The sequence below is a fragment of the Pan paniscus genome, chromosome 14 (genome assembly GCF_029289425.2).
Source record: "Pan paniscus chromosome 14, NHGRI_mPanPan1-v2.0_pri, whole genome shotgun sequence".
Lineage (NCBI taxonomy): Eukaryota > Metazoa > Chordata > Mammalia > Primates > Hominidae > Pan > Pan paniscus.
This window is the reverse complement of record NC_073263.2, coordinates 79,330,045-79,349,799: the sequence shown is the minus strand read 5'-3', so window position 1 is coordinate 79,349,799 and position 19,755 is coordinate 79,330,045. Positions and strand designations below refer to the sequence as shown.

At 39.7% G+C, this 19,755-nt stretch overlaps 1 protein-coding gene and 1 long non-coding RNA gene across 7 annotated transcripts in view; one reads left to right on the top strand and one right to left on the bottom strand.

Moving 5' to 3' along the window:
* Window positions 1–17,406, top strand: part of LOC129393651 (uncharacterized) — a 30,541-nt gene extending 13,135 nt beyond the window's left edge. The window contains exon 3 of the long non-coding RNA XR_008620654.2: window positions 12,688–17,406. This is a non-coding gene — a long non-coding RNA (uncharacterized LOC129393651). The remainder of the gene's footprint in view (window positions 1–12,687) is intronic.
* SLAIN1 (SLAIN motif family member 1) overlaps window positions 16,873–19,755 on the bottom strand; it is a 66,851-nt gene continuing 63,968 nt past the window's right edge. For all 6 annotated transcript variants that reach the window (XM_008950563.5, XM_014347467.4, XM_034936817.2 and 3 more), the window contains one exon: window positions 16,873–17,957. In XM_008950563.5, the coding sequence (XP_008948811.2) occupies window positions 17,882–17,957 (76 nt within the window). In that variant the 3' untranslated portion in view covers window positions 16,873–17,881. The remainder of the gene's footprint in view (window positions 17,958–19,755) is intronic.

Here is a 19,755-nt window from a genome sequence, read left to right as displayed (position 1 = left end):
AGAGCATTTTGAGCAGAGCAAGCAACAAATGCAGAGGACCAAAGGCAAGAGAAGGCAGATCAAGTGTCAACACTCTATAAGTAGCACATGGGTAAAAAGAAAAAATGTGAAATTCACATAGGCAGCTCTACTCAACAGACTTCAGGCCCTTAAAAAATGGAGAAACATGGCCAGGTGCAGTGGCTCATGCCTGTAATCCTAGCACTTTGGGAGGCCAAGGCAGGTGGATCGCCTGAGGTCAGGAGTTTGAGACCAGCCTGGCCAACATGATGAAACCCCGTTTCTACTGAAAATACAAAAATTGGCCAGGCGTGGTGGCGGGCGCCTATGATCCCAGCTACTCGGGAGGCTGAGGCATGAGAATTGCCTGAACCTTGCGGGGCAGAAGTTGCAGTGAGCTGAGATCGTGCCACTGCACTCCAGCCTGGGCAAAAGAGTGAAACTCCGTCTCAAAAAAAAAAAAAAAATGTGTAGAAACATGATACAGTCAACCCAATGTCTCCCAAAATATAATTATTTGAAGCAAATACACACTTAGGGCCAGTATTATAACCTGTGACAATAGGGACGTAAGTAAAACAAAGGGCAGGAAATTTGCTCTATGTCTAACTAGAGTGTGTGGGACCCTCCTGACTATTTTCTGTTGATTAGTGACAGAGCGATGTCAACCCAGACCATGATTTTAGGGTGAGACTATGGTGGGTCCAGAACAGAGGTGGGAAGAACAGATTCAATATACTATATTTCCTTCTATAGTCACACTTAGATTTAAGCCTAGAAAGGCTTAACTAAGAACATCAGATTAGACAGCTTGATTTTGTTGTGTTTGTGGGTCAGCAAAAGCCTCTCTCAAGCACCTGAGAGTTTGAAGATAAGAGAACATGGTGAGTCATCTGCAGGGCAGCACTTCCTCTTGTGCACTGGTTAAGAGAGTCCTGTCTGTTCACAAAAGAGGCACTGAGGGAGCCACCAGTTGGCATATGCCTCAGGAAGTCAGGAAGTCAACATAGTGTGGAAATGAAGAGAGGGACTTTACGACAACTCTGAATTAGCAGAAAATATTTATGATTGTCATGTCCTCAGCCGCTATGGTTATTGGGCCCTACTTGGACCACCTATGCAAGACTATAAGCCAGAGAGGGACAGACAGGACAAAGGAAAAATGAAAGCAGAAAGGAGCAAGGAATAAAAGAATTCAACTAATCCTCTTGGGTCAGACAAAAAAAAATTAATCATAGCACTTACGGTTTTGACAGGACTGATTCTCAATTGCCAAGCATAAACCAATGTTTGCTTAGATTAATACACTCTAAGTAATTTACTTACCGGAATTCCTAGTCAGTAGAAAACTTCTGAGCACACTTAAAGTTTCAAATATACCTAGAGCAGATGCTGCCCTCCTGAGGACTGTAGTGATATTGCTGATTGTCTTGTAATAATTTTAAATAAACTTTTGAAGATTACCAAGGTGTGTACCCATTTGCATCTGTAAGTTAGTCCATATTGATTTATTCAGAAAAAACTTTTTTGCATAAATATATTTTAGTGTTTTTTCTGTAAAGAAAAATGTTTCCAGATTACTAATTGAAACCTGTCTCCATTAAGACTGTTTTTCCTGTCATGAATCATAAAATCCATTTTGTGAAATCTATTTCGTGAGTCATAATCAGATTTTTTTTAAAAAAAGATATAAAATAAAACAGAAAAGAAGAAGTAGAAAACATTAGAAGGGGTCCCACAGACCCTTAACATGACCTGTGTGTACCAGGATATGGTCATCGTGAAGTATAAGAAATGTAAGACTTGACTGATGGGATCATGTGAATGCATGCCTTAGCTAGGAAGTGGCATGTGATCCTTTCCTCACTAGTATCTCGTTTGATTTGCTGGCCTGTGATAGTTAATTCAACTATCAACATAATGGAACAGTGTGGTAGGCAGGATTCTAAGGTGGCTCCCAAGATCACTGCCCCTTAGTGTGCACGCTTTGTGTAACTCCCTCCTAAGTGCAGGCTGAACGGGTGCATGTGATAGAATTTGACTCCCATGATTGGGTTACTAATCTGCTGACTTTTTGATCAATCAAAATGGAGAGTATCCCGGTGGGCCAAATCTAAACGAGTCAGATTTATTTTATTTTATTTTATTATTATTTTATTTATTTATTTATTTTTTGAGACGGAGTCTCACTCTCGCCCAGGCTGGAGTGCAGTGGGACGATCTCGGCTCACTGCACCCTCCACCTCCTGGGTTCAAGCGATTCTCCTGCCTCAGCCTCCTGAGTAGATGGGACTACATGTGCACGCCACCACGCCTGGCTAATTTTTGTATTTTTTTAGTAGAGACGGAGTTTCACCACGTTGGCCAGGATGGTCTCAATCTCTTGATCTCGTGATCCATCCGCCTCAGCCTCCCAAAGTGCTGAGATTACAGGCGTGAGCCACTGAGCCTGGCCACAAGTCAGATTTTTAAAAGGCCTGGGTCTCTCCAGAAAGTTGTGAAGCGTTAAGAGGGCATTAGGGCCCGGCGCGGTGGCTCACGCCTGTAATCCCAGCACTTTGGGAGGCCGAGGCGGGCGGATCACGAGGTCAGGAGATCAAGACCACGGTGAAAACCCGTCTCTACTAAAAATACAAAAAATTAGCCGGGCGCAGTGGCGGGCGCCTGTAGTCCCAGCTACTCGGGAGGCTGAGGCAGGAGAATGGCGTGAACCTGGGAGGCGGAGCTTGCAGTGAGCTGAGATCGCGCCACTGTACTCCAGCCTGGGGGACAGAGTGAGACTCCGTCTCAAAAAAAAAAAAAAAAAGAGGGCATTAGGAGAGGCCACGGGAAAAAGTACCGTTGGTGATTGTTAGGACCTGAGCTGGACGCTGGGCTGACCCCCCGCAGAACAAGGGCCTCAGCCCTACAGCTCAAGGAACTGAATTCTGCCAACAATAGGAATGAACTTGGAAGACGACCCCCAGCTTCAAAAAGGAAGGCAGCTCATCTGACATTTTGATTTCAGCCTTGTGACTCAAAGTAGAAAACCCTGTCCAGCCAAAACTGGACTTTTGGCCCCCAGACACTGTGAGATCATAAATTTGTTGTTCTAAGCCCCTAAATTTGTGGTAACTTGTTATGCAGCCATAGAAAACTAATGCAATTAATGTTCCACAATGTAATTTTGTATTTTACAATTAACCGTGAAACAAAATGCAGCATAACTTTATCCTCTGCAAAAACGCTGAGACTTTCCACTAGTTTGAGTGATGAACTTTCAATATTACCGCAGGATGCCTCTTTCAACATTTGCTAAGTTCTTGACAACTGTTACTTTTTCATTATAATAGTTCAATTATCTTTCAAAATGACTTTGTTATTAGAAGGAAAAAGAAAAATGACATGCAAAATACAAAGGCATGATCAAGTTCAAGTTTAACTGCTGGATCTAAAAGTGCAAATAGTATATTAAGAAAAGTGTTGACTCTACTCATGAAACTTTTAATTCATTTGAGCACCATCCCTAAAAAGGGCAAGATTTTATAATATTATATAATATTTGTTTTATTGATTATGCAATGTAATGACAGACCTAGGCATAATACTTTTTAAACTGTTCTTCAAGTTAAAGCTTACACACTTCAAAATTGAGATATCTGAAAGTACAAAATATTGAACTTATTAATAAGTCCCTTGAATATTATTTAAAAAGAAAAATAGTGAAGCTTGGCACTGTTTCGTAGCTATTCTACAACTATTAGAAAGTCTCATATTAAAATAGGATTGACAGATTGATTATCTGATAAGCTTGACTACGTGGAAGAGAAGTGTTTTACAGAGCCATGCAGAATGTAAAAACCATACCTGCAAGCTCAAAGAAATCTAAGACTTTTTTGTTAAATGAAGCAGTTATTAACTCCAGGAAAATATGTGAAATCAATGAATGATGTTTTGACCAAAATCTTGTTTATATTGGGAAAGTGAAGGGAACTTCATACAAGAGAGCTATAGTAGACAGGAGTACTGGCCACCAGTATTTCCAGGTCTCTCCTCCTTGCTGGACACAGGAGATTATGTTTCCCTGCTTCCTTTGCAGTCATGTGACTGGTGGTGGTAATAGACAGTTATAGGAGATGACACGTGTCCCTTTCAGTCTGAAGCACGAGGGACCTAGTTGGTGCTCTATTTTACATATTCTCTCTCCCTGCTGTTATAAACCCTGGCGTCTTGTGTTGCTACCAGAAGGATTTACTATAGGGAAGCGTTATAAGGTAGAGTGACTACGTAAAGCAAGCCCACTTCTGCCCTCTATTAGACATAGACCACAACGGAGAAATAGTTGTTTTTAACCTGAGATTTGGGGATTATTTCTTACTGCAAGACCATGTACACCAAGAATTGGCAAACTTTCTGAAAACCATAAGTGAATATTTTAGGCTTTGCAGGCCACAGTCTCTGTTACATATGATTTTTTTCAACAACTCTATAAAAATATAAAAATCACCCTTAGCTTGTAACAAAAGAGTAGGCTGTGGGTGGAATCTGGCTCATGGACCATAGTTTGTGACCAAGTTCTAGCCAACTGTGGAGGGGATTATCAGGGGGCTGACAGTTTTCTCAAAAGCTGAGATGGCAGCTTCAACACAGGAGGGCTGGAAATTCACACCCCTCAGGAACATCCTCAACCTTGACTGATGGGAGGAGGTGTATACATACCTCAGCTCCTGAGCAGGCTAGCCCTGAGGTGTGCATTTATATATGAGAATTTTCTTGTAGAATTTTCCAGTTGCCCACAGTGCTAACTTACTTAATAAGTCTTCTTTATTGCCAGTTTTCTCAGTTCTTCCTCAATTCGCCACCCATCTATGATATTTCCTGCACCTTCCAATGAAGCTACTACCCTTGTCTCAGGATCTGCCTTGGGGCAAACCAAACTAACATACCTATACTTAGGAATAGAATCATTAGTGCAGGAAATTGAGTGTTTCTATGACTAAAATGTAAAATGTGTGCTACTTAGCAGTTAAGCGGGGCAGGGGGGCATTAGGAAAATGGTATCAAAAGCAGAAAGCAGTGACTCATGTTCTGCCACAGTAAGCATCTGGTAAAGCCATTGCCTGTAACATCTTAGTCTGCGAGACTGTGGGAGAGTGGACCACAGCCCTCACTCACTCTAACCCTTGGATGTGATGTGCACTAAACAGAATCTGCCAAGCACAAACCACCAAATTGGCTTAGCTCTGTTAAAACCAAGTCTTTCATCTATATTCCTGTCTTCGTGCCCCTCCTATATTTTCCTTCCAGTCTATCCACTGTTTATTAGGTGAATACAATCATCTCCATGGTGGATATGGTGCTTCTCTGAGCATGTCTCTCTGCATAGGACAGGGACAAAGCTAAAAATCACATCTATCAAACTTCCTTTCTGCAAGGATTCCAGATGTGACTTAGAGCACACCCATCACTATTGCAGGAAAGGTGACAGTTCCGCAGTTTATGGTGTTTCTGTTGCAAGCACAGCCATGAAGACATTGCCTTTACGGTGTGGCAGCCTTTGCAGAGGTCCCCACATATGGTCCCTGACTTTCCTGGGTGGGACAGGTGGGACATGTGACCTATCCACTTTCCGTTGGTGCAAATGTGGCAGGCATGATGATGCAGCCACGATGGTGCTTCCTGATCCCCGGACCACAGTTAGTGCAGTGTGTTAGTGGGGCCAACGGTTCCAGTGGCAGCTTCAGATTCCCCACGTCCCTGTCTCTGGCCATGTTAGCAGATCCCCTGGCAGGCCAGATCTGTGCTGCTATGCTACGGGCTGTTCTCAGAGGCCCACCCTAATTGGGCCCACCAGTCCTCCCAGTGATCTTGCAGACACTGAATTCCTCTACCAAATTCTACTTATGTTAAAGGATGCAAAATTACAGCTAGATAGAAGGAATCAGTTCTGGTGTTCTGTAACACTGTAGGATAACTATAGTTAACAATAATATATTTTTATATAGTTTCAAACAGAAGGAGGATAGTGAATGTTTTGCAACACAAAGAAATGATAAATGTTTGAGATGATGGATATGCTAATTACCCTGATCTGATAGGTACTGCAACACCACCATGTACCCCCTGAGTATGTACATTTATTTATCACTTACAAAAATAAAATTAGGGCAGGCAAGGTCACTCATGCCTGTAATCTCAGCACTTTGGGAGGTGGAGGTGGTAGGATCACTTGAGGTCAGGAGTTCAAGACCAACCTGGATAACATAGCCAGACATTGTCTCTACAAAAAAAAGGTTAAAATTAAATGGGTATGGTGGAGTGTGCCTTTAGTCCCAGCCATTCAAAAGGCTGAGGTGGGAGGATCACTTGAGCCCAGGAGGTTGAGGTTGCAGTGAGCCACAGTTGTACCACTGCACTCCAGCCTGGGGTGACAGAGCAAGATCCTCTCTCTAAAACATAATAACATAAATGAAAAAAATTAATTTAAAAAATTCTGCCTTAAAAAAGCTAATTAGTGCTACCTGCACTGAGCCTGGCTAACATAGAATTAGGTATCATTCTTGCCTTCACATCTTCCCTCAGAGAGATCTAGCTCCCCACTCCTACTTTGCATGAGCTACGAGGCCCTCCCCAAATTGGCTTCTGCCCAGCCTTCGACTTTGTTTCTTACAGCACTTCCTTATACGCTACAATGCAGCTAAATTAAACCAATCCCTGATTGACTTAGCAATGTAACTTCAGTTCCTTGCACACACCATTCCTTTGTACATACTGCTGTCTCTGCAAGGAATGTCCACTGGCCTTGTGCCTGCTTCCACTCTTGGCTCTCTTTAATTTATTCTCATATAAAGGTAGAGTAAGTTTTTAATTTGCCCAACTCACTCCTTTTGAACTGCGTTCAAATCCAACTTCTGCCTCTTAAGAGCTCTGCGTCCTGGCATAAGTTAACCTTTCTGCACCTGGGTCTCCCCATCTTTAAAATGGAGATAATAATAGTATTTACTTCCATAAGGCTGTGTGAGGATCACATAAGTAAAACGTTCTAAAGAGCTACACAGAGTATCTGGCACATAGGAAAAGCATTATGAGTGCTGGTATTATTAAGAAATCATTTCCCATTGAATTGGAAATAAAGCTCAACGTGCTTCATGTAGCCTTGAGGTTCCACAGGATTTTCCCTCTGCTTCTTCCTCCAACTCAGCTCTTACCTCTTTCCTCTTAGCCGGGGCTGGCTTCACTGGTGTGCCACCTACACAGTATGCAGGGACCCATGATTAGGAGAGTCCCAGGCTTGGTTTAATACTCCACTGTCACCACCCTGAAATTCTTAATATGTTTTCAACAAAGGGCCCTGCCTTTTCATTTTGTGCTAGGTCCCACAAATGATGTAGCCAGTCCTGACACCAGCACACTGAGGTCCTGCCATCCCAATCTTCTGTTGATCCTTCAAACACCCCAAAATCTTCCCTATCTGTGCCTGGAAAAATCTTTCTCCTTCTCTTCACTTGATTAACTCCTGTACATTTTCAGCTTAAATATCCTTTTCCCAGAAGAGGAGGTCCCAAGGATGATTATTTAAATGGGATACCTTCAGAGAACCCCTACTGAAATAATCATTTTTCTCTTCCTCTCATTCCCTACCATTCTATATCTCAGCTCCTGCTTTTTCCTTTGTAGAAAAGAAATAGTATTTTGCTTATTTGATTTGAACCTTTCTCACTAGAATCAGGAATGTAATTTCCATGAGGATAGGAATCATGCCTGACTAATTGGCTATTACATCCTCTGCATCTAGCACAAAACCTAACAAATAGTAGACCCTCAATAAATATTTGTTGAATGGATAAACTCAGAGCCTAGTTTAAAATAAAATAATAACACTTAAGCTACCTGGAAAACCTTTCGATCCCATCAAAGTTGATCATTTCCTCTGTCCTAAAACCACTCTGTGTATCTTTTTCTATCTTTTGTCGACACAGTGCTGCATTGTTTATATGACTGTTTTCTCTGAATTTCAGAGAGCCTAAAAGTCTGTATATGATTTCTTCTCCCCAGTCCCAGGCTGACAATTCAATTGCACATACATAGATTAGGTATAACACTAAGCGTCCTTATACTCCCTAGAAGAATGGTAAAGATAAAGATTAATGCAGATGCAAATTGTAATTTCTTGGGTGACCACTAAAAGAATAGCAAAAGACAATTAGGCTATAATTTTCAAACTAGTAGGAAATTAAAACAGAATGATAAAGCAAACTAAAGTAAGACTAAAATGGAAACCAAAGGAACAGACACAACAAACAGAAAGCTCATAAAAAGGTGATAGATTGAAATCTAAATATATCAGTGATTATTTTAAATACTAATGGTTTAAATGCTGAAGTTGAGTCAACAATGTTCATACTAGATTTTTTAAAAAATCAACAAACTATATGATGCTTAACATAAGAATTCTAAAAGTTTGAAAGTAAAAGGTTTAAAAATATACATTATATAAGCACTAAAAGAAATCTGATGTGTTTAAAATTTAACATAGCCTTGATATCAGAAAAGTAGATTTCAAGACATTAAAAAAAGATAAAGAATAGTTCCATTGATAACAGGTCTACTTTGCTAGGAAGATAAAACTTGTTAAATATGTATACACCAAAGTTATATGGTGTATGTCAAAAAAACATAAAGCAAATTTGATAGAACTGTAAGGGGGAACAGTTACATTCACCATTATAGAGGGAGGTTTTATCACAACTCTTGGAAATAGAGTAAGTATAAACAACATCAGATTGTAAAACATGACTTGATCTGAACTCTAATTCCTGAAGGCTTCACTAGAGATTTATCACATATTTAAGGGAAAAATAATTCCAATATTACGCAAATTCTTCCAGATAGAAAAAGACAAAATATCCCCAACTCACTCTGTGAGATTAACGCTATCATCATTCCAAAGCTTAATAGAGACAGTTTTTTAAAAAATTATGGACCAATTTTATTCATAAAATTGGACGAAAATCCTAAGCATTAGAAAGTCAAATACATCTGTCTTTAAAAGAAAAACACAATCATGACTAAACTGGGTTTATCTCAATAATTCAAAGTTGATTCAACATTCAAAAAATCTATGTTAAAGTCAGCATATTACCAGATTAAATGAGATAATCATTTTAATCTATTAATAATAATAGATTATTAATAGGATCATATTTTATAGATGCAGAAAAAATCTGTTAAAATTCACATTCTTTCACAATAAAATAATACTATTAGCAAATTTAAAACTAAGGGTAAAATAGAAAGCTTTTTTTCTGAAAATAGCAAAGAGAGAAAGATACCTATTATTATATATTTAATATTGCATCAAAAACCATAGGCAAGAAAGAAAAAAATATACAAATAGGAAAGGAAGAAATAATCTAATATCCATATGTTTGACTATATGTACAGATACAGTTTCTATGTATTCTAAAGATAAGTTAATATAAACCAACATAAATTTAAGGTTGTTGAATAAAACATTAAAAAGAAACCACTAGAGATAAAATTTTTTAAAATATCATTTACAACAGCATGAAAAATCAAATACTTAGAAATTATTCCGGCAAGATTTCTCCATAGAAAACCTATACAATTTTAATAAGAGATTTAAGAATACTTGAATCAGTAAGAGGTAGACCATATTCACGAATTATGACTTGAAATTGTAAAGATTCAATTTCCCTCAAACTGAATGCAATCCCAATCAAAATTCCAATAGGATATTTTTCTTGAACTTGACCCGCTTGCTTAAAAATGTATATGGAAATGCAAAGAGACAAGAATAGTCAAAACACTCTTAAGAGAAAACAAGGGAGCAGGATTGCTCTGCTATTTAGAAAATATTATATGGAAATGCAAAGAGACAAGAATAGTCAAAACACTCTTAAGAGAAAACAAGGGAGCAGGATTGCTCTGCTATTTAGAAAATCTTATATAAGGCTACAGTGATTAAAACAACATGGCTCTGGTGCAAAAATAGACAATTCCAAAACAGACAAATATAAAGCTATGACAAAAAGCAGTAGGGGTAAGGATGAAGTTTTCAGTGTTACTAGGACAATTAGATATGCACATGGAAAATATAAAATATAATTGTAACCCTACCTTGTACAATATACAAAGATCAAATCCAGGTAGATTATAAATTTCTAGGAGAAAAGTAAAATAACAAAACTTCTAGAAGAAAGGAGAATGTATTCACGATCCTAGGGTAAGGAAATATTCCTTAAACAAGACACAAAAGAGTAACCTTAAAAAATGGCAAATTGTACTATATTAAAATAATTCTATTTATCAAAACACTCTATTAAGGGAATTAAAAGTCATGCTACATAGGGGGAAGATATTTTTATAACACATATAACTGAAAAAAGGACTATAGCAGAATATATGAAGAACTACTGCAATTAGCAAGAAAACCCCAAAAGAAAAATAAGCAAAAGATCTGAACAGGAATCCATCTAATAAATGAATGAAAAGGAAAAGGTATTGGTCTTACTGGCAACCAGGGAAATGCAAATTAAAACCACAAGGAGACATTGCTATACACACACTGATTAAAAAGTTAAAGACTAACAATATCAAGGATGTATAGCAAGGAGATACTGGAATTCTCATACACTGCTGGCAAAAACGTAATATTATACAGTTATTTTGGAAATTGGTTGGGAAATCTGGTAAAGTTAATGGCAACGTTTTACAGGCAGCTTCTATAATTAAGATGGTCCCAATCATCCTCATCTCCAGCATTCACATTTTTGTCATTCTCTCCCCGTGAATAAGGGCTGGACCTACTGGCTGGCTTCTGATGAACAGAGTAGGGCAAAAGTGATGAGACCTCCCTTTCAAGATTATGTTTAAAAGGCCTTAATTTCCATCTTGTTGGATCATTCTGATGAAGCAAGATGCTACTTTTTGACCTGCGCAAGGAGAGGTCCACACAACAAGAGACTATGAGAGCAGCTTCTGTTGACAGCACACAAGGAAATGGGTTTTTCCAACAACCACAAAGGTGAACTTGAAGCAGGTTCTTCCACAAGGCTCGAGATGACTGCATCCTTGTAAGAAACACTAAGCCAGAGAACCCAGCTAAGCCATAGCCAGATGCCAGACCCACAGAAACTGAGATAATATTGTTTTAAACCACTAAGTCTTGTGCTAACTTGTTACACAGCACTAGCTAACTAGTACAAGTGTAAACCATGCTAGGTTGTCCGTATTAACCCAACACCACAACTCCCTTCCACATTGGAGAAAAAAGCATCCTCTTTCCTGTATGAGTTCCAGGTTGTTATCCGTGGTATCTCCTTTGAGCAACTCACATGAGATAAAGGGCCTAAGTGCCCTAGATCTCAGTCCTGAGTCCTCTCCTATCTACCTGAACTCACTTTGGTGATCTCCGCAAGAACCATGGCTTTTTGAACCTTCTCCCAGCCATAGCCTTTCCCATATCTGTTGTAGGAGCTCTGTCCTCCTAGTTGATCAGCCCAAAACCCTTGGAGTTTTTCCTCAATTGCTAACACAGCTCATCTAATCCAATAGTTCATCCAAACCAAATAAATCTTACGGTTTTATTTCTAGAATATATCTAAAAATCTGACCACTTTACCATCTTAAATGCTACCACACTGGTTACCACACTGGTTCAATTCTTCATCATCTCATTTGAAAGACCGAAATACTTGAATTCATCCTGGTAGCATCTACACTTGGCCTCCTACAATCCATCCTCACCAAGTGCCAGGTTAATGCTTTTTAAAATAAGTCAAATCCCATACTCTGCTGCCCAAACCCATGCAACAGCTTCCTGTTTCAGAGTAAAGTCAAAGTCCATTTGTAGCCCACCATATCCTACCTGGCCTTGCCCCATCACCTTTCTGAACTCATTTCTATGGCTTTCCTCTTTGTTCCCTGTTTGCAGACACACTGGCCTCCTTGCTCTTCCTCAAACACACAGGCATGCTCCACCTCACAGCCTTCCTCCACACAGGCTATTCCCTCTTTTTTTAGCAGCTTTCCTCAAAGGGTATTCTGCAAATCATCCAGAGGGCTCATTCAATAGATCTGGGATAATGCTTGAGAATATCAGCTTCTAACAAATTCTCAAAAGATGCTGCTGGTGTTAGAATTACACTTTGAAACCACTGCCCTGGGACATCCACTATCTATAATGTATTAAATTCTTTCCTGTGCATTTAGAATAATAATAGTTATAAACCCTCCTGGGAAGAACTGTGAAAATAGTCACTACAACTATTTCATGTTCTGTAGAACTCCAGATGAAAAAGGTTGTGAAACATCTTCAGAACTAACTCTCCATCGTCAAGCCTTTGCTCATACTAGCTCCTTAATGATATTGAAGTGGCATCGTTTGTCTGGGGAAACACCCGAGGTTCGTTGTCTCGCACTAAGAAAAATGAAGACCACAAGGTGTGGGTTTAAGAGCGGAAAGTTTAATAGGTGAAAGAAACAAAAGAAAAGCTCCCCCATGTAGAGGGAGGGGGATTCCGAATGGATCTCCCTGTTAGCAGCGGGATGCGGTTGGTTTTATAGAGGGGCTCGAGGAGGCGGTATCTGATTTACATAAGACCCAGGGGATTGGTTGGACCAGGTGTGACATTTACATAGCCCTCGAAGACGCTGGCCATCCCACTCTAATCTTTTATTATACAGATGGGGTTTCTACCTGGCCAGCGCCATGACACCTGCACATGTGGTGACAAGGAAAAGGGAAGAGAAAACCTCCATGTTGGATGCTTCTGGCACGGCTGCCGGCATTCACGTATGCAAGCTTCCAGTTGCTTATCTATGTTTGCAGCTTGATTTTTCAGGCTGCTTTTTTTTTTGTTAGAAAAGAAATGATTTGGGGGCTGCCTTTTCATTAAAGGAAAACCTTACCAAAGACTCCTGTACCCTCACTAACTGCCTAAATAATTTAACTCCTATATTAATATCTACTGAGGTGACCCTTTTAATAGTATGATTTCTCCCCACCCCTATTTTCTCTTAACTCCTCTTGTCTTGATCTCCTCTTTTCCCCCACAGAACTTATGACCTAACCTGCAGTGATTTTCTTACCTGTTTATGGTTTCTCCCCAACAAGAATGTAAAAGCCAAGATGAAGGGATCTTTGTTATTTTATTGCAAGGGCTAAGCAGACTTTTTTGAATATAAATCAAACATTTGAATGGAGAACGAATCGAATCCTTTAATTTTCTCTGCAGAATAAAAAGTGATTAAAAAAAATACCAGCTACCTGTGTTCATTGGAAGAGAGCATAGTTGTGGGGAAAAATAAGACTTTTGAGCCAGATAAACCTGGATTCAAAGGTAAGCTGCACTATTTAAACATTGCTAAATGTTTACCCAAGACTAATGTCACTAATATGGTTTGGATATTTTGTCCCCTCCAAATCTCATGTTGAAATATAATCCCCAGTGTCGAAAGTGGGTTAGTGGGAGGTTTGTGGCTCATGGGACAGATTCCCTCTTGAATGGCTTGGTGTCCTCCCCAGGGTAATATGTTCGCATGAGAGCTCTAAAGAGCCTGGCACCTCCGCCCTCTCTCTCTTGTTCCCTCCCACCGTGTGATACACTGACTTCCCCATTTGCCTTCTGCCGTTATTGTAAACTTCCTGACTCCTCTTGGGAAGCTGAGCAAATGTTGGCACCATGCTTCCTGTATACTCTGCAGAACTGTGGGCCAGTTAAACCTCTTTTCTTTATAAATTACCCAGCCTCAGGTATTTCTTTATAGCAATGCAAAAAAATAAACACAGAAAATTAGTACTGAGGAGTAGGGCATTGCTATAAAGATAACTGAAGATGTGGAAGTGGCTTTAGAACAGGGTAACAGAGGTTAGAAGAGTTTGGAGGGCTAACGACAGGAAGATGAGAAAAAGTTTGGGACTTCTTAGAAACTGATTGGAATGGTTATGACTAAAATGCTGATAAGAGATATGGACAGTGAAGGCCAGGCTGAAGAGGCCTCAAATGCAAATGAGGAACTTATTGGGAATTGGAGTAAAGGTCCCCCTTGTCGCTCCTTAGCAAAGAGCTTGCTGCATTGTGCCGATGTCCTAGGAATCTGTGGAAGGTTGAACTTAAGATGACTTAGGGTATCTGGCAGAAGTTTCTAAGCAGCAAAACATTCAAGAAGTGCTGTGGCTGCTTCTAACAGCCTATAATCAGATACAGAAGCAAAGAGATGACTTAAAAGTCAGAATATATATTTAAAAGGGAAGCAGAGAGTAAAATTTGGAAAAGTCAGCCGGGTGCAGTGGCTCACACCTTGTAATCCCAGCACTTTGGGAGGCTGAGGTAGGCAGATCAACCTGAAGTCAGGAGTTTGAGAATAGCCTGGCCAACATGGCAAAACCCTGTCTCTACTAAAAATACAAAATTAGCCAGTGTGGTGGTGAATGTCTGTAGTCCCAGCTACTCTACTCTGGAGGCTAAGGCAGGAGAATCACTTGAACCCAGGAGGTGGAGGTTGCAGTGAGCTGAGATCATGCCACTGCACTCTAGCCTGGACAACAGAGCAAGACTCTGTATAAAACAAAACAAAACAAAACAAAAAAATTGGAAAAGTCACAGCCTGGCCCTGTGGTAGAGAAGGAATCCAAGTGGCCTGTGGAGTAACCACTTGAGAGATCAGCATGACTGAAAAAGAGCGAAGAGAATAGGGAAAAGGGCTCAAATGTATTTCAGAAATCTCTGAGGCAGCCCAATGCATCACAGGCTCAGGAGGCCTACGGGGGAAGAATGGTTTAAGGGGCCAGGCCCAGGGCCCCACTGCGCTGTGCAGTCTCAGGGTATCGTTCCCTGCATCCCAGCCACTCTGGCCCCAGCCTCGGCTCAAAGAGCCGCAGGCACACCTTGGGCTGCCTCTTTAGAGGGCAAGTCATGAGCCTTAGTGGCTTCCACATGGTGTTAAGTCTGAAAGTACACAGAATGCAAGAGTGAAGGAGGCTTGGCAGCTTTCACCTAGATTTCAGTGGATGCATCAGAAAGCCTGGGTGGCCAGGCAGAATCCTGCCACAGAGGCAGAGCGTCACAGCAGCCTCTACCAGGGCAGTGCTAAGAGCAAATGTAGAGTTGGAGGCCCCCCTGCAGAGTTGCCACTGGGGATGGCCTAGTGGAGCTGTGGGAAGGGGGTTGCCGCCCTTCATACCCCAGAATGGTAAAGCCACTGGCAGTTTACATCCTGAGCCTGCAAAAGCTGCAAGCACTCAACTCCAGCCCATGAGGGCAGCCACATGAGCTGCACCCAGTAAAACCACAGAGGCAGAGCTGCCCAAGGCCTTGGGAGCCCACCCCTTGCACCAGTGTGTCCTGAATGGAGGACATGGGGTCAAAGGAAATTATTTTGGAGCTTTAAGATTTAATGACTACCATGCTGGGTTTCAGACCTGTATGTGGCCTGTTGCCCCTTTCTTTTGGCCAATTTCTCCCTTTTGGAATGGAAATGTTTGCCCAATGCCTGTACCACCATTATCTTGGAAATAAATAACTTGTTTTCATAATACAGGCTCACAGGTGGAAGGAGATGAGTTTCACATCAGACTTAGGACTTTGGACTTGATGTTGGAATGAATTAAACTTTGGGGGACTGTTGGAAAGAGAAGATTACATTTTGCAATCCAAGAACGGCATGAGACTTGGGGGCCGGGGTAGAACGATATGGTTTGTATATCTGTCTGCTCCAAATCTCATGTTGAAATGTGATCCCCAGTGTTGGAGGTGGGGCCTGGTGGAAGGTGATTGGATCATGGGGGCAGATCCCTCATGAACGGCTTAGTGCCATCCCCTGGGTGATAGGTGAGCTCTTGTTCTGAGTTCACACAAGATCTTGTTGTTTTTTTAAAAAGCGTAGAAACCCTGCCCCACCCCTTGCTCTCACTCTCACCATGTGATGCACCAACTCCCCCTTTGCCTTCCGCCATGACTGTGAGCTTTCTGAGGCCTCACCAGAAGCCAAGCAGATGCTGGCACCATGCTTCCTATACACCCTGCAGAACTATGAGCCAATTAAACCTCTTTTCTTCATAAATTACCCAGTCTCAGGTATTCCTTTATAGTGATGCAAAAACTGACAAATAATCACCTCTGTGGGACTTAGTGTCTTCATCTTTAAAATGGTGATAATAGTAGGTGAAAGTTAGTCCTAGACAAATGTATAAAAAATATCTTGCACAGTTCTTTTGACTGAAGGGGTGCTTAATAAATATTACTTCCCTTTTCATATCTTACCTCCTCTAGCTCACATTCCACTTAAAGTGCAAGTTATTTAAACAAACATTCCTTTTAGTTCTAGACAGAATTACATACAAAGGTACACTTTAAAAAAACTAAAAACCTCTAATGACTATAGGTAGAACTCCATTTCAAAACCTAACCTAAAAATCTTTGCCTAAACTTCCCACAGTACCTTCAAGTAAAGTTTTCCAACATATATCAAATATAATGTAGAATAAGGATAGTACTTGCTATTTTACTGATACTGAGAAAGTATTTCAAATTCAACTCCTAAAAAATATTAAAATCTCCACTGACAATGTTCATCTGTAAATGTGTTTCTCAGCAACATGCTGCGTGAGTTTTAGTGGCCTCTTTAAATGGACCTAAACCTCACTGTAAAACTACCTAACTAAAACTAATGTAAGAAAAATCATACATTTCTTATCAGGAGTACTTGGGAAAAGAAGAATAATTTTACAAATGTGAATATTCTAAGTCTACCTGCTTGAGATATAAATGCCCTGCACAAGAACAAAGTAACAATAAGCATTTTCACAATTGTAGTGAAACACATGTGTAGTTACACTGTTTATGCTGCACATTCATGCATGACCTGATATTGCTGAAATAGAGTCTTTATTTCTGAACATTCCAAAACAGCAGTGTACACAGTAACAAATATTAAGTTATATGCCATAAGAAAGCATTCATTAGTGCAAATGGATTTTGTAAAAGGTCTATCAAAAAGATTTATTTGCTTTAAAATGCATTCATTTCCAGAAGCATTGTTAATAAAACATTACAGTTTCATCCTTCGTAATAAAGTATTGAAAATCAATTGTGGTACAGTAGCAAACATTGCAGGTATTAAGTGCAATGAGCTCATGATGCCGTTATAAATATGAAACCCATGTATGACAATAAATTAAAAATGAAAAAGACAGGACCATTTAATTCTGCTGTCTGGCTATCTCCTTGCAATGCTTCAAATTATGTTGTGCTCATTCAACACAAAATTATGTCTCTCAAATTGCATGATGTGTTTTTGCTGATATATCCCTAGAGCTAAAAAAATAGTACCTTACCACAAAAATATTTTTATGGCACAAAATTTAAGTTGTTCCATAGTGGTTCACATAGGTGTAAAAAGAAATAGGCACAAAAAATAAAATTCCTGTAAACTATAAAAAAGTAAATTTCAAAGCATACATTATAGAACCTAGTTGTCAATATGCAATGTATTAAAATACAGAACATGTAATGGAAAGATGTTTAGAACACGTGAGTAAATTGAACAAGTTACTTTAAAAAACTCATATGGCAAAGCATTATTGATACATCTTAATTCTCTCAAAAAGTATTCAGGTACAGAGCAGTTCTACAAAAACTTCCTAGATCTAAGTGTCACAATACTGCAACCATGGGTTTGAGAATGTTGCAGTATCTCAGGCAAATATTTAAGTGCAATAATTAGTCTCTGGTGACTGGTCCATTGAGAAACAATGCAGTAAATATATTAAAACACAAAAGGGAAAGAATATCCCAACATCCACTGCTACCCAGCCAGCTAGGTAACACAACCCTCATTTTTACTTCTTTCCCATTTTTCAAGGGTACATAAAACTGCATTAGTAGCAACCATCTCTCCAATTTCCATCCCTCAGAGTGCTGAGTGAAGACAGAGGCTTTGGAGGCTGAAGAAAACTAAAAAGAGACAAGAAAAACAGAGAGAGAGATTGTTAATAATCCTGTGAGTCACATCACTCACTTTGACCTACTCTCCCATCTATGTTCTTCCACTGAAGTAATGAGAAGCCACTGGCACCATCTCAAGTGTACCTTGTGGTTCACACTTACGGGTCTTCACTGCGTGCTTATCTCCCAGAGCCCCAGTTCATGGCAAAGTGTCATGCATGTTGTATTTGTACAAGTAAATTTGCAACATAAATAAAGGGGCCAATACCCTTAACGTATAAAACATATTTTAAAGTAAGAAAAATATAAGCTCCTGGCTAGAAAAATGACCTAAAAACATAAATGGTTACTCTGTTGAATACAAACAGCAAATGAATATGATGACATTTTCAAAACCTTATTAGTAATTGAAGATTTGCCTATCATATTCGCAAAACATTTAAAAAGAATCTTTGGCTGAGTGCAGTGGCTCACATCTATAATCCCAACAGTTTGGGAGGCCAAGGCAGGAGGAAAACTTGAGGCCAGGAATTCAAGACCAGCTTGGGCAACATAGCAAGACCTTGTCTCTACAATTTTTTTTTCAAATTATCTGGGAGTGGTGATATGCACTGTAGTCCTAGCAAGGCAGGAGGATCACTTGAGCCCAGGAGTTTGAGGTTACAACAAGCTACAACCATACCACTGCACTCCAGCCTGGGCAAAAGAGCAAGACCCTGTCTCTAAAAAAAATAGATAAAATAAAAAATTTAAATTTAAAAAAATTAAAAAGAATAATACCTAGCATTTGCTTAAGTTTGGAGAAATAGACCATCTCACATTGTCTAGCAGTGACCTTTCCAAGAGTTTAGTTTGGAGACACATAGTCAAGGATAAATGTATGGTCTACAATAACCATATACATCAAATAATGTGATTCTGGTCAGCCATCAGCATGATGACACAGCTCTGCATTTACAAAGCAGAATAAGCCAAAACTTACTGAATAAATAAACATGTACCAAAATTATTTCTATCTGGCAGTAGGATTATGGGTCAGTCTTTACTTTTCTATTTTTCAATAGTTTCTGTTTTTCGAAATTTGTTGTTGATCTGAGCATCTATTACTTCTAAACAAACAAAACAAAATAAAACTATTTATATATCCATAAATACATAAAGACAGAAAAAAATTGCTTGTTCCACCTCTTTCAAACTTTTTACTATGGTTTCCTCCTTCTCCTCCTTCATATCCTAATTTCTTGAAAGAGCTGTCTGTATTTATTGTCTTTATTTCCTCATCTACCAATCTCTCCTCAAACCACTTTTACGGATTTTTAATATAAGATACTCCATGATATCCAATCCAAGAAGGGAACATCATGACCAAGAGCTAGACTAAATGTCCTTTGAAGTACTCTGAAACTTTGAAGGGAAAAAAAAAAAATTTCTACCTGGACCATACTGAACTTACCAACATAAGCTGATAAAGCCCCAGGTGAATGTCATTAAGATGCTTTTCAAACCATAAATGTGTGGGAGGAGGGTGTGCGTGTGCACATAGGCCTGACACATTTTTCCATATTTTGATTAAAAATGACTGATTCAACAAATATTTGAGATCCTACCTGTATTGGGCATAGTTCTTGGCATCGGGGATACACAGCAATGAACCAAAGAGTCAACTTCCCCCCGCCCTACAATTTTTGGATAGAGCTGCCATCTGAGCAAAGACCTGAGGGAGGCACAGAGCAAGCCACGCAAATAACTTGGGAGCAGAAAGCTACAAAAGCTCTGGAGACAGAGCTTATCTGGTAAAAGCAAAAGC